The sequence below is a fragment of the Physeter macrocephalus genome, chromosome 2, assembly GCF_002837175.3.
Source record: "Physeter macrocephalus isolate SW-GA chromosome 2, ASM283717v5, whole genome shotgun sequence".
In the NCBI taxonomy this organism is placed as follows: domain Eukaryota; kingdom Metazoa; phylum Chordata; class Mammalia; order Artiodactyla; family Physeteridae; genus Physeter; species Physeter macrocephalus.
In genome coordinates this window covers 7,337,676-7,350,021 of record NC_041215.1, presented here as the reverse complement: position 1 = coordinate 7,350,021, position 12,346 = coordinate 7,337,676, and the positions used below count along the sequence as shown (strand labels likewise).

At 54.7% G+C, this 12,346-nt stretch overlaps 1 protein-coding gene across 1 annotated transcript; it reads left to right on the top strand.

Annotated features, from left to right (window-relative positions):
* Positions 1-2,784: 2,784 nt before the first annotated feature.
* Positions 2,785-11,332, top strand: SNCB (synuclein beta). Its single transcript, XM_007103159.3, has 6 exons — positions 2,785-3,039; positions 3,660-3,789; positions 6,644-6,685; positions 6,896-7,014; positions 10,891-10,980; positions 11,300-11,332. The coding sequence occupies exons 2-6, from the start codon at positions 3,669-3,671 to the stop codon at positions 11,330-11,332; spliced, it is 405 nt and encodes a 134-aa protein (XP_007103221.1). The 5' UTR covers positions 2,785-3,039; positions 3,660-3,668.
* Positions 11,333-12,346: the final 1,014 nt, after the last annotated feature.

Genomic DNA, 12,346 nt, shown 5'->3' with positions numbered 1-12,346 from the left:
GTCCCTGGCAGGAACTGCCACCACCGTCACCACCACCTGTCTTCACCAGAGCAGACTCTCTTCCTTCTCTGCTTCTTCCTGGCACTAGGTTCAGGTTCCAAGTCTGGGGCTGAGGTCACATGTCCTGGCATCAAGGAAAGCTGGGAAAGCATCGTCAGCTCCTGGAGTGGGGAGATGGGCTCTGCCTCATAAGGTGCGGGATCCCCCAGATATAGGAAGGAGGCAGTTTCAATGATGAGAGGCCATGTTGTCCCCCATGCTAGCTTTAGTAAAATACTATTCAAGGTAAAGTAATCAAACAGCACAAGAAGGAAGGTGATGAAATGTACAAGGTTCTCTCCCTTAGTTCTCTCAATCCCATTTGCCAGGGGCAACTACTGTTAACAGTGTTTTGGAAGTCCTTGCAGGTGTGTTCTTTGTATATCCAGATGTCTATATTTATATATAAGGCGTCTGTATATAACTGTGTGAGTGTATGTATTTTCCTTGTATCAAAATTGACTAGCTCCACAAGAAAAGGGAACTCTCCTACACTGTCAGTGGGAATGTAAATTGGTGCAGCCACTATGGAAAACAGTATGGAGGTTCCTCAAAAAACTAAAAATAGAGTTGCCATATCATCCTACAATCCCATTCCTAGGCATATAGTGGGAGAAAACTATAATTCGAAAAGATACATGCACCCCAATGTTCATAGCAGCACTATTTACAATAGCCAAGACATGGAAACAACCTAAATGTTCATTGACAGATGAATGGACAAAGAAGATGTAGTACATGTATACAGTGGAATATTACTCAGCCATAAAAAAGGAATGAAATAGTGCTGTTGCAGCAACATGGATGGACCAGGAGATTATCATACGAAGTAAAGTCAGAAAGAGAAAGACAAATACCATATGATATCACTTACGTGTGGAATCTAAAATATAACACAAATGAACTTATCTATGAAAAAGAAACAGACTCACAGACATAAAGAACAGACTTGTGGTTGCCAAGGGGGCAGGGGGTGAGGGAGGGATGGATTGGGAGTTTGGGATTAGCAGATGCAAACTATTATATATAGAATGGATAAACAACAAGATCCTACTGTATAGCACAGGGAACTATATTCAATATCCTGTGATAAACCATAATGAAAAAGAATATGAAGAAGAATGTGTATATATATATATATATGTATAACTGAATCACTTTGCTGTGCAATAGAAATTAACACATTGTAAATCAACTATACTTCAATAAAATAATTTTTAAAAGAAATTGCCTAGCTCCACATATTACAATTTGACACCTTGCTTCTCTCATCTCACATCATGTCTTGTCACACTCCCATATCAGTACACATGGGTCTAGCCCATCCTTTCTAATGGCAGTACAGAGTCGCACAGAGTGGATGAATCACAATTAACTAGCCAGTCCTCTACAGAGGGACATTTAGATTATTTTCAGTTTTTTGCTGCAGTGAACATCCTTGCACAAATGTCTTTGTGTGCTTGCATGAGTAGAGATCCAAGGGATGAATTCCTGGAAGAGGAACTGTTGGCTCCAAAGGAGCATGCATTTATGTCTTTGGTAAATGTTTCCAAATCACCTTCCAAAAAGCATGTGACAATTTGCAGCTCTACTAGCAATCTGGGAACATTTTTTTTTCCAGGCCCTGCGTAGTCTGGTTCTTGATTGTCCTCTCACACACCCTGCATTTCCAACCACGGTGCCTTTGCCCATGCTATGTCCACAGCCTAATATTCCCTTCCTCCCTTGTCTGCCAGATGAAATCCCACAAGGCCCAGCTCTGATGTCACCTCCTCTGAACAGCCTTCCCTGACTCCCTTGAGCTGTCAGAGTCCCCTTCCTCTGGGATCTCACAGCTTTTTGGGCATAATTCTGTCATATACCAACTAAGGACCTATGTGTGCTTGGTACTCTATGGCCATTTTGACAATCCAGACCATAAACACACTAAAAAGGATCATGTCCACCTCCTTCTCCCACCCTCCTGGTTCTTCAGTCTTTTATCTGTTCCCAAGCACAGTCCTGCCTCAGGGCCTTTGCACTTGCAGTTCCCTCTCTATGACTCTTGCCCTCAAGCATCCAGGACTTGGCGCCTCTCTGGGGTCTCTGCTCCCATTCACCTTCTCACAAAGGCCTCCCCTGACCAGTTGGTCTCAAGTGCCCCTCCTCTAGTAACTCTGGTTCATCTCCATTTCATCATCTTCATGACACTTCTCAGAAGCTGAAATAACCTTGTTTGGTTTAAGTGTTGACGTTTATTTTCTGTCCTGTGACCCATCTCTGCACACACAGAAACTCACCACTGTAAACTCCCGAAGAGCAAGGGACCTTGTTTTCCTTTTCCGCTGTCTCCAGCCTCAAACCTGCCTGGCACCTAAGCGCTCAATAATCGTTCACTGAATGAACCATCCGTATTTTACAGAAGAGGAAACTGACATTCAGAAAGGAGAGCTGAGTAGCCCAAGGTCCCACAGTTAATAAAACCACAGCTGAGATCCACACAGGTCTGAACTCTAAAACCAACGGCACGTCCCTACTCTCAGCACGCCGCATTTTCTCCCTCACCAGACTAGACTCTTGGGGGCAGGACTTGAGTCTGACGACGCTCCGGGGTCCCCAGCGGCGTGTCCCGGGCCCGCCCCGTGAGGCTAGCGGGCTCGGCGGAGATGTCACCCTCCCCGCCCCCTGTCAGTCAGGCCGAGGGGTGGCGCGGCCGCCAGTGGGGGCGCTGAGCTCAGAGCTGCCGCAGCGCCCCAGCCAGAGCAGAAGAGCGCGAGCGAGCAGGGCGCTAGGAGCGAGCGGTGGCTGGCGACGCACCCAAGGCCAGGGCACTACTGCGCCCCGGCTCAGGGCTCGCGGCCCGCCTGCTACAGAACAAGCTGAGCGCCTGGCCACGGCCCGATCCCCCATCGGCCCCGAGCCCACCCCAGCCCATCCTAGCCGAGCCCCTGCATCCGCCTGCCGCTGCTGCAGCCGCAGCCGCAGCCGCAGCTCCATCCCCAGCCCGGAACCCGCATCCAGGTGAGGCGGCCGCGCTCCGGGCGCCCGGGCTGAGGAAAGGGCTGGGAATGGAGAGGGAACTGGGTGGGATGGGGAAGGGGCTGGAGAACGGAAATAGGACGCCGGTGGGTGCGTGTCAGTGTGCGCCCCGGGATATGTGTCTCTGTTGCTCGGTGTCTGCAACTGCCTGGGTGGCCGTGTGGACGTGCGTCCGCGGCCGTGTGCCCCGTGTGTGTCAGAGTGTCCGTGCGCGTTTGAACGCCTGCATGTCCTGTGTGTGCACGTGAGCGTGTCCATGGAGTGTGTTTGTGTGCATGGCCGTGTGACTCTGTCGTGTGTGTACAGACAGGCCCCGGGGCTTCGCGCCTTGCCCAGCACTCCGGTTCCGCGGGGCTGCAGGTTGCAGGGCCCCGGATAACCGAGGCGGTGGCCTCTCCTGCGTCCCCGGTTTCAAGGACGCTAGGACTCGCTGCGGCCCTGTGGCCTAGCGCTGGGGAGGGGGTAAGGCGAGAGGGGGTTCCGGGCCGGAAGGGCGCCTTCGGTATCAGGAGGGAGGGGAGGGGACACCAGCGTCCCTCCGGAAGGGCTGGGGTGAGAATGCGGGGCCAGCACATCCGTGCCCGTGTGTTCGCCCTCCTCAGGCCGCCAGGATGGACGTGTTCATGAAGGGCCTGTCCATGGCCAAGGAGGGCGTCGTGGCCGCCGCGGAGAAAACCAAGCAGGGGGTCACCGAGGCCGCGGAGAAGACCAAGGAGGGTGTCCTCTACGTCGGTGGGCGAGGGGCGGGGCTTCCGGGGTGCAGGGGTTTGGGTGTCCTCCGAGGGAGTGGAGCCGAGGTCCTTAGAAGGAGGGAGTGGGGGGTCTGGGCAGGAGAATATGAGTCAGCAGATGGGGCCGGGTCAGCAGGGGTCACTGAAGGCATAGCCAGCGATGGAACCTGGGCCAGTGATGAGAACGACTGGAGGGGGAATGGGGGAAAGGTTGGTGAGGGTGGGGTTCAGCTGAAAGTCCAGGGACCAATGCGAGGATCAAAGGAGACAGCCTTCTTGTCCTTATTCTTCCCATTATTAATAGTTACCTGGTGCTGAGCCCTTACTCTCTGCCAAGTACCCTGTGAAATACATCCATAACATCTATTACCTCATTTAGTGCTCCCTGCCCATTCACAGACCAGGGAAACTGGGGCTTCCCAGAGGTTTAACTATCTTGGTCAAGGTCACAGCTGATAAAACCCGAAGCTGGAGTTTGAGCCAAGCTTTATGGACTCCAAAATGCCCCCTCCCCTTGCTGCGCTCCCCCTGTATTGTTGGGGCTCCCTCCCAGCCCTCCTCTCCAGCTACTTCCACCTCTGAGTCACTCTCTGGGTCTCCCTCCTCCCAGCGGTTCCACCACTGGCATCTCTCCTCTGGGTGCACCCTCCTTGCAGCTGCCAGCTGTCATCAGGAGAAAGGCCAAGTGGTTAAAATGTCTCTCCCTAAGTGGGGAAAAAAAGAGGGAGCCTGCAGGATCATTTGCATAAAGGGAGGCAAGAAACTGATTGAATTCTGTCTGCTGATTCAGGGCTTAACTTTTGTGCGGTCCGTAGAATTATCTCCTATTCAGGCTGTAGAGGGCTGGTTAACTTGCCCAGGGTTGTGGCAGACTTGGAGTTGTGATAATTCAAAAAATACTTATTGACCACCTACTATGTGCTGGTAGGTGCCGGCTCTCCTGATAGTGATGCCAAGTATTCCAGTCGTGGGGTTTGACATCCAGTGGCTGGGGTGGGGGGCCACTCTGGTAGGGTAAACAAAGAGGGTAGCATCTGAGCTGAGCCCGAAGAATAAGGAGGTTGGGAAGGGGGTGCAGAAAAGCAGGTGCAAAGGCCCTGGAATGGGCTGAAGGACACTGGGTTCGAGAGTAGAGGGCAGAAAGCAGTGGTAGGAAATGAGATCAGAAAGGTGGGCAAGAGCCAGTTCATGAGTGGCCCCTGAAGGCCCGGGCAAAGCATTATTATAATTGCCATGACAGACTGTAAGCCAGGGACCAACAGGATCTGACTTCAGTGTGGAAAGGTCCCTCAGGCCTCTGGGGACAGAACAAATTGCAGGGAGGCCCGCTGGGAGGTAACATAGTCACCAGATGAGGGTGGTTGGAGCTAGGGCAGAGGTGATGGAGCCTGGGAGAAGGCTTGAGCCTACACCTGCTGGACCCCAGCTCTGGCCTCCCTCTCCCTCCTCCCTTTTCCCTCAGCCCTTTCACTCCTGTGGACCCCTGGCACCCCTGACACTGTCTCCTTGCTAACAGACTCGGCCCCTCCCTTTCCCCTTAGATGGGCACCTCCTGCTCCTCCCCCTGACCAGGAACTCCTGATGGCCCCCAGTTCTTACTCATCAAAGCCTCAGCTCCCTGTAGCCTAGCATTCAACGTGCTTTGTGGCTCTGCCTCAGTTTCCATTGCTTCGAGCACACAGACCCCGTCGATGTGCTCCGTTCAGGCCCTGAAAACACACCTCTCTATGCCTTGCCCACATCGTTCCCTGTGCCTGGAACACCCTCCTCAGTCTCTTTTCTGCATATCCACCTGCTCCCCATTTGTCAAGACCCAGGCAGTGCCCCCTCCCCCATCACGTACACCCTGGAGGCTGGAAGTCCTCTCCCCACTGCTTGAGGTCCAGGGCACCAACTCTGCTCTTCTCTCTTCCCCATCTGACAGTGAGCCATTGGCCTGGAACCTGAATCAGAGCAGGTGCCAACAAGCATTTGTGGGAGGAATAAATGGATGTGCACGCACAACCCCCGACCCCTGCCAGTCTCTGGGTCTAGCTGGACTTAGTCCTGAGAATCCTGTCTTCTTGCACCCTCCTCCTGCCGGCCTCAGCTGGCCCAGACACCCGTTTCTGGCTCTGTCAGTTGTTGTCCGGGTTGCCAAATCCTCAGGATGGGAGACAGCCCACTCCGCTGAGGGCATTCACCCCCCACCACCTCAGGTTAGGGTCTCTTGCCTTTCCCAGTCGCTACCCTCCTGGAAAGACCCAGCCAATGACATGGGTGTCAGTCACCATCTTCATGTCACCCTTATACACCCATCCTGCATCTAAGACTCTCCCAACTTCGGCCAGAAGGAGGGATCTGCACTCTAGTTAGAAGAGAGGGATTTGTACTCTAGTTAGAAGAGAGTCTTTAGAAGAAATGGAGTGGGGAATGTTGGGATCTGAGTGTCCTCTGGTAGGATGTGGGCAGTTATGCATCAGGGGCACCAGGGGCACCTTTCCAAATACAGAGCCTTTTTGTCCCGCCCCCAGTTCCACCCCCCTTCCACCCCCATCTGCTCCCATCCTGGGCAGAGGATTAAATGAACCGGCACAGGTAGAGTGCTTTCCCAGTGCTGGCGCTCAGGCAACATCCACCAGAGGTGTGGGTATCATATCAGGTGGGGTGGTAGGGGACAGAGAGTGGGGAGAACTGGAAGTCCTGAGGATGTAGGCATGGGGGCACTTGTGGGATTTGGGAGGCCAAGGAGGCAGTGAAGGGCCAGGAAGCCCACTGCTGACTGGGCCCCTCTGCCCACTCTGTAACCGCTGTGCTTGCTGGAGTCTGTTCCCTTGGCTCAGAGCCCTTACGTGTGCTCCTTTTTGTCCCCATAGGAAGCAAGACCCGAGAGGGGGTTGTACAAGGAGTGGCCTCAGGTACCAGCCCAGCCCTGCTCAGCCCTGTGTCCTCACCCTGGCCTGGGATCTGGCTGGCACCCAGAGACTGGGGGGGAGGGGTGGTGGAAGAGGGCACCCCCAAGGCTTCCTGGGGGTGTGCTCCATGGGAAGGCAGGCCCTGGGACACTATGGAGGAGGGTGGCATCTATGCCTGCTTCACCCTGGCCCCCAACCCTCTCCCTGATGCAGTGGCTGAGAAAACCAAGGAGCAGGCATCTCATCTGGGAGGAGCCGTGTTCTCTGGGGCTGGCAATATCGCAGCAGCCACAGGCCTGGTGAAGAAGGAGGAATTTCCCACCGATCTGAAGGTGAGCTATCCTTCCAACACAACACACACACACACACACACACACACACACACGTGCCCGGCACACCCATAAACCTGCCACCAGGCTCCCTGTTCCCCCAGCCAGGCTGGGGCACAAGCCACCTTGCCTAACGTTCTGCAGGGCCCTGCTAGACGCAACTCAGGATGAGTCTGCATGAAGCTGTGTACGGGCATGGCACTCCCCGTGACTGTGACCCAGATCTGGCTGGATACATGTATCCTTATTGTGAGTGTCATCTGGACCACTTTTGGCCTCATCCACATATGTCACTGATTGTTCACTCATGTCTTCTCAGTCAACAAGTATTCATGCCAGAGAGGGATTGTTCTAGGGGTTACAACAGAATAGGTTCCTACATTCATGGAGCTGACACTGTAGTGGGAGAAGATACAGTAAAAAGCTAACCAGGAAGCAAGATGGTTTCAGACAGGAGTATGTGCTATGAAGACAACAAGGGTGAAGGGATAGACAGTCAAGGGGTGAGGGGGCTACTTTAGTTGGGAAGGCTTCTCCGAGTAGAGCTGACACCCAAGGGATGAGGCAAGCCATCTGGAAAGTATATTTCAGGCAGCAGGAAGAGCACGTGCAAAGGCCCTGAGGCAGGCATGAGCAGAAGTGGGCCATGGGGAGGGGTGAACTGTGTGTCACACATTTGTGCAGACATGTTACCCCAGGCAAGTGGTGGCGGCTACCCACGTGTGCATGAAGTCAGATACTTCATTAGGACACACTGTAGGGTGAGAGCTGTGAGCTCTGGAGCCCCACAGAGCTGGATCTGAATCCCAACTCCACTACTTCCTGTGTGACCCTGCGCAGGTCCCATCATGTCTCTGAGCCTGATTCTTTGCCTCTAAGATGGGAGATGAGCACAAGAGGACTTTTAGGTAGATTAGAGATAATGTAGCTCAGAGGTTCTCAAAAACTTAAGTGTGCATTAGATCACCAGGAGGCCAGGTTAAAATACAGACTGTTGGTCCCATCCCTAGAATTTCTGATTCAGCAGGTCTGTGGGGCTCGAGAATTTGCATGTTTAACAAGTACCTGGGTGATATTGATGCTGCAGGTCCAGGGATCACACTTTGAGAACTACTGATGTAAAAAGCCTGGATGGCACAGTGAGTGCTCAGTAAGAGATGATGGCCCCACGATCACATGGTCAGCCTGTGTGCACCCCCAAGGTCTTGTGTCACCATAGGTGTGCTAGGACAGTGCACTCTGTGGGTCTATATGATGTCTGTAGAGACATGCCTCCCATGGGGTGCTCTGTGTTGTCCACGTGTAAGTGCAGACTCTGCCTCTGTGGGGGTGGGGCTTTCTTCAGCGTGATCAGGAGATCAGTGTGCATTCAGCATGAGGGTATCCATGCTGAGGAGACCCCATAGCACCCTCCACTCCAGACATTTTGCACAGTTGGTTCCTTCCCCTGTCTGAAAGCTGGGACCTGACTCAGAAGTTCTGGTTCAAGTCCTGTCTCTGCATTTTATCAGCTGTGTGACTTCCCATTTCTTATCCTTATGTTTCCAGTGATTGCTCCCATTCACTGATCTCTTGTGTGGGTAGGCACTGTTCTAGATATTGTACATGGAGTCACTCATTAAATCTTCACAACATCCCTGTAAAGAAGGCATCACATTAGCCCATTTTACAGATGAAGGAACTAAGGCTCAGAGAGGTAAAATGACTTGCCCAAGATCACAAATCCTGACTGCCCCCCTGAGAAGGTGGTTGGGAGAATAAGCTCAGGTTCATGTCACTGTAGTCCCTTGGTGCCAACATGGGGCCAGGCCCAGCGCTGAGAGCTGGGGTGCAGAGAAGGCAGGTCTGGGCCTGAGCTCTCAGCTCAAGGCTTGGTGGGGGCCTTGCACAGAAACATTTCTCTCAGGCTGCCTTCCTCTTACCAGCACTTGTTGACACTTCAAGCCTCCTCTCTCAAGGGAGCTCAAGATCATAGACTTCCAATCCAAAGCCAGGCCTTTGGGGCCACTGGGCCCATGGAGAACCCATGCAAGCCAGGGGCGCAAGTTTCTGTCTCTGCCTCCCAGTCTGCTTACATACGTTATCACGGAAGCCTCCCCATATGCATACAAAGCAGAGACACCATACCATTTCTCACCCGAGGCAGCTGAGATCAGAGGTAAAACGACTTACCTAATGCCAAAGAGGTAGTGAATGGCCAGGCTAGGATGGTTTTTAAGTGAACTTTTTATTGAAGTACAGCATTCATGCAGAAAGCATGCAGCTCCATGAAATTTTCACAAATTCAACTCTCCCCAAGTAACCAGCACCCAGATCAAGACACAGAACATCAGCCCCTTAGAAGCCTCCCTTACATCTCCTCCCAGTCCCTACTCCCAGGGCCAAGACTAGGGTGAGAGAAGTGAGGTATCTGGGGCACAAAATTTAAGGGAGGATGCTTATTCCAGGGTCTCATTTGCACCCCAGGCGCCTGACTCTCCTCACCTTTGTCCTGGCCCTGTCTCCCCCCGCACAGCTAATTGCTTCCTGACTTCTATCACCACAAATAAGTTGGGTGTTTTTCAGCTTCACATAAATGTTATCCTAGAGCACATGCTCTTCTGTACCTGGCTTCTTTCATTCATCAGTAAGCGTGAGAGTCAACCATGCTGTGGTTCCCCATCCTTGAGATGTCCCCATCCTTGAGATGCAGTAACCACTGTGTGATAGGACGACAGAGCACACATCCATTCTACTGTTGTCGGACATTTGAGTTGTTTCCCAATAATGTGCAGAGCTGGGATTCTTAATAGTCTGTTTCTTTCCTGGGTTCTGGTCATAGCTGGGTGACTTTGGGCAAACTAACATTTCCCCACCTCCTGGGCCTTGACGGACCCACCTTTAACTGGGGAAAGTGAGCCAGGCCAGGAGTGTAAACTCATGTGCCCACAGGGCCCATGACAGGTAATGTGAAGGAGCTGAAGCTGCCTGGATGGAGCCGGAGCAACTAGAGTGTAGAGGTGCCAGCCCTCCAGGGTCCCAAGAGTCTCACCTCTGTCCAGTAGGGAGGGACAGTGGTTACATGTGGAAGTGGGGGAGGTGATGTGCCCCTTGCCTACAGGTTCCCCCACACGTGGCCTTGTGCAGCCGTGCCTGGACCTCAGGTTACTGTGAGTGCCCACGTGTGCAGCCAGCTCAGTCCCATGTTTGTGCACATACATGTGCTCGCCCGCAGGGGAATGGCCATGTGTCTGGCAGCCCCCTATTTGCGTGCCTGCTGGTCTGCACCGGTCTGGACAGCAGATGCAGTGGGGAGGGGAGAGTCTTAGCTCACACATCCAAGCAACACCATGAGCTGTCGCTTCCAGCTTATCTTAAAATAGCAACAGCTGAAGAAACCAGGCCACACAGGGCCCTGGGGGAGGGATGGGTGGAAAGTGGCAGGGGAATGGCTCAGAGCCCCTGCTCAGCCCTGTCCCTGAGCCTCCATCTCCCTCCAGCCCAGAGGAGCCTCCAGGGTTATCTCTGGGGACCTGATACGCACCCCCCTCACAGAGCTGACACAAAGAGGGTAGGGATAAATGGGTGACTGAGTGTGCCATCTATCTCCCCATCCCACCCAGTCCATATGATGGAAGCGCAGGAGGCTGCCACGTGCTGGGGAGAGGGGTATGGAGAGCCTTCTCCCCCTCGCCACCCCCAGCTTCAAGCCATAATTGGAGGAATTTCACTCCTCCATCCCACTTCCAAGGCACTCCAAATAAACAATTTAATTAAAAATTCTGGTTGCATTGCCAACAAAGCCTAGCCTTCCCCCAATCAGCCAAAAGCTTCCCAAGGTAGGAATTTGAGGGGCATCCCCAGCTGGCCTCATGGGCACTGTCTCTTCTCTGCCTGCAGCCAGAGGAAGTGGCCCAGGAAGCTGCAGAGGAGCCGCTGATTGAGCCCCTGATGGAGCCAGAAGGGGAGAGTTATGAGGAACCGCCCCAGGTGAGAGGTGTCAAAGCTGGGTGGGGCTTTGGGCATCCCCAGCTGGGGTGAGAGGTTCCTGGCAGGATAAGGTTGGGCCTGGGAGCTTCAAGCCCCCCTTTTCTAGAACCCAGACACCAGAGGTGGCAGCAGGGAGGGAGGACAGATGGGGCCTAGCGCTGGGCGCCAGGCACCCCTGCCCAGAACATCCCAGATGTCTCCAACTTCCAGGTTTCTCTTCTGCCCAGGGGGAGGGGTCTCTGGGCCGGGCCTGGCCACTTGGTCTCCAACCCCTTCCTCTTTTGCTCTTCTCCACTCCACCCCCATCCCTCTGATGCAGGAGGAGTATCGGGAGTATGAGCCAGAGGCGTAAGGGCCCAGGACGGCCCCCCACCAGCAGCACAATCCCTTCCCTGTCCCGTGCCCCGCCGCCCAGAGCCAGGGATGTCCTTCTACCCCTTCCCCTTAAAACATGAGATCTTCCTTCGCTCCGAGGCGCCCCCTCGGAGCCTGTGTTAGAGTCTGTCTGTCCCACTTGCCCGCGTCCAACCCTGGGGCGTGGACAGGGCCGGGTCTGCGGCCACAGCTGGTAGCCTCGCCCCACCTATGTTGCCCCCTCCCCACCCCATCCCATCCCATCCAGTGTCTGCGCGGATGTAGCATGTTCGGTGTGTTTTTAAACTAATCGGAAAGCAACGGCTTCCCTCCACCCCCGACAGAGGCTCTCTGAGGGGCCCCGGGCAGCCCCAGAACGCCCCCACCGCATTCCCACATCGACCCCAAGAACCTTTTTCTTTTTAACCAAAACCAGGAGCCAGGCTGTGCCATGCCCCTCCCCCAGCCGGCCCGGTCCGAGCGCGGGCGTCGTGTGTCGTGATTGTGGCATGGAGAGTCCCCCACCCCCGTGTGAGCGTGTCCCGGGCGGGCGGGCCCGGCCGCCCCCCGGGTGTCCATGAATAAAGCCAATCTGTCTGTAGCAGGCGCCGCACGGGCAGGGCTGGGCTGGGCGCCGGATGGGGACGACCGACAAGCTTCCACGTCCCAGCCTGCCCCACGCCCCTCTTTGGGGCCCGGCACACTCAGCCCAGGTACAAGACTGACCACATCTGGCCTCAGCTGCTACCCGCCCCGCACCCCCGGGGGACGACCTGGATGGAGGGGTTCCCCCCAGGCTGGGCCACGCTGCGGGCTGGGAGGCGGGAAGGTGGCCTCGGGCGCCACCTACTGGACCGTAAAGCGCCTACTGGGCGTGCGGGGCGGAGGGAAGCCCGGTACAGCCAAGGCGCAGGGCCGACGGGCTCAAGGCGCATTCAGCGCAGGCGCCTCGATGATCACGCACGCGCGGACCAGCTTGCACGCACGCTGGCCGACACGTGCAGACCAGTGC

What these genes read in the sequence shown, in the direction of transcription:
- SNCB (XM_007103159.3), top strand. Translation starts at nt 3,669, where the DNA reads ATGGACGTGTTCATGAAGGGCCTGTCCATGGCCAAGGAGGGCGTCGTG. An exon ending in GGAGGGTGTCCTCTACGTCG is followed by an intron (nt 3,790 to 6,643) that starts GTGGGCGAGGGG and finishes TTGTCCCCATAG; the next exon opens with GAAGCAAGACCCGAGAGGGG. An exon ending in GTTATGAGGAACCGCCCCAG is followed by an intron (nt 10,981 to 11,299) that starts GTGAGAGGTGTC and finishes CCTCTGATGCAG; the next exon opens with GAGGAGTATCGGGAGTATGA.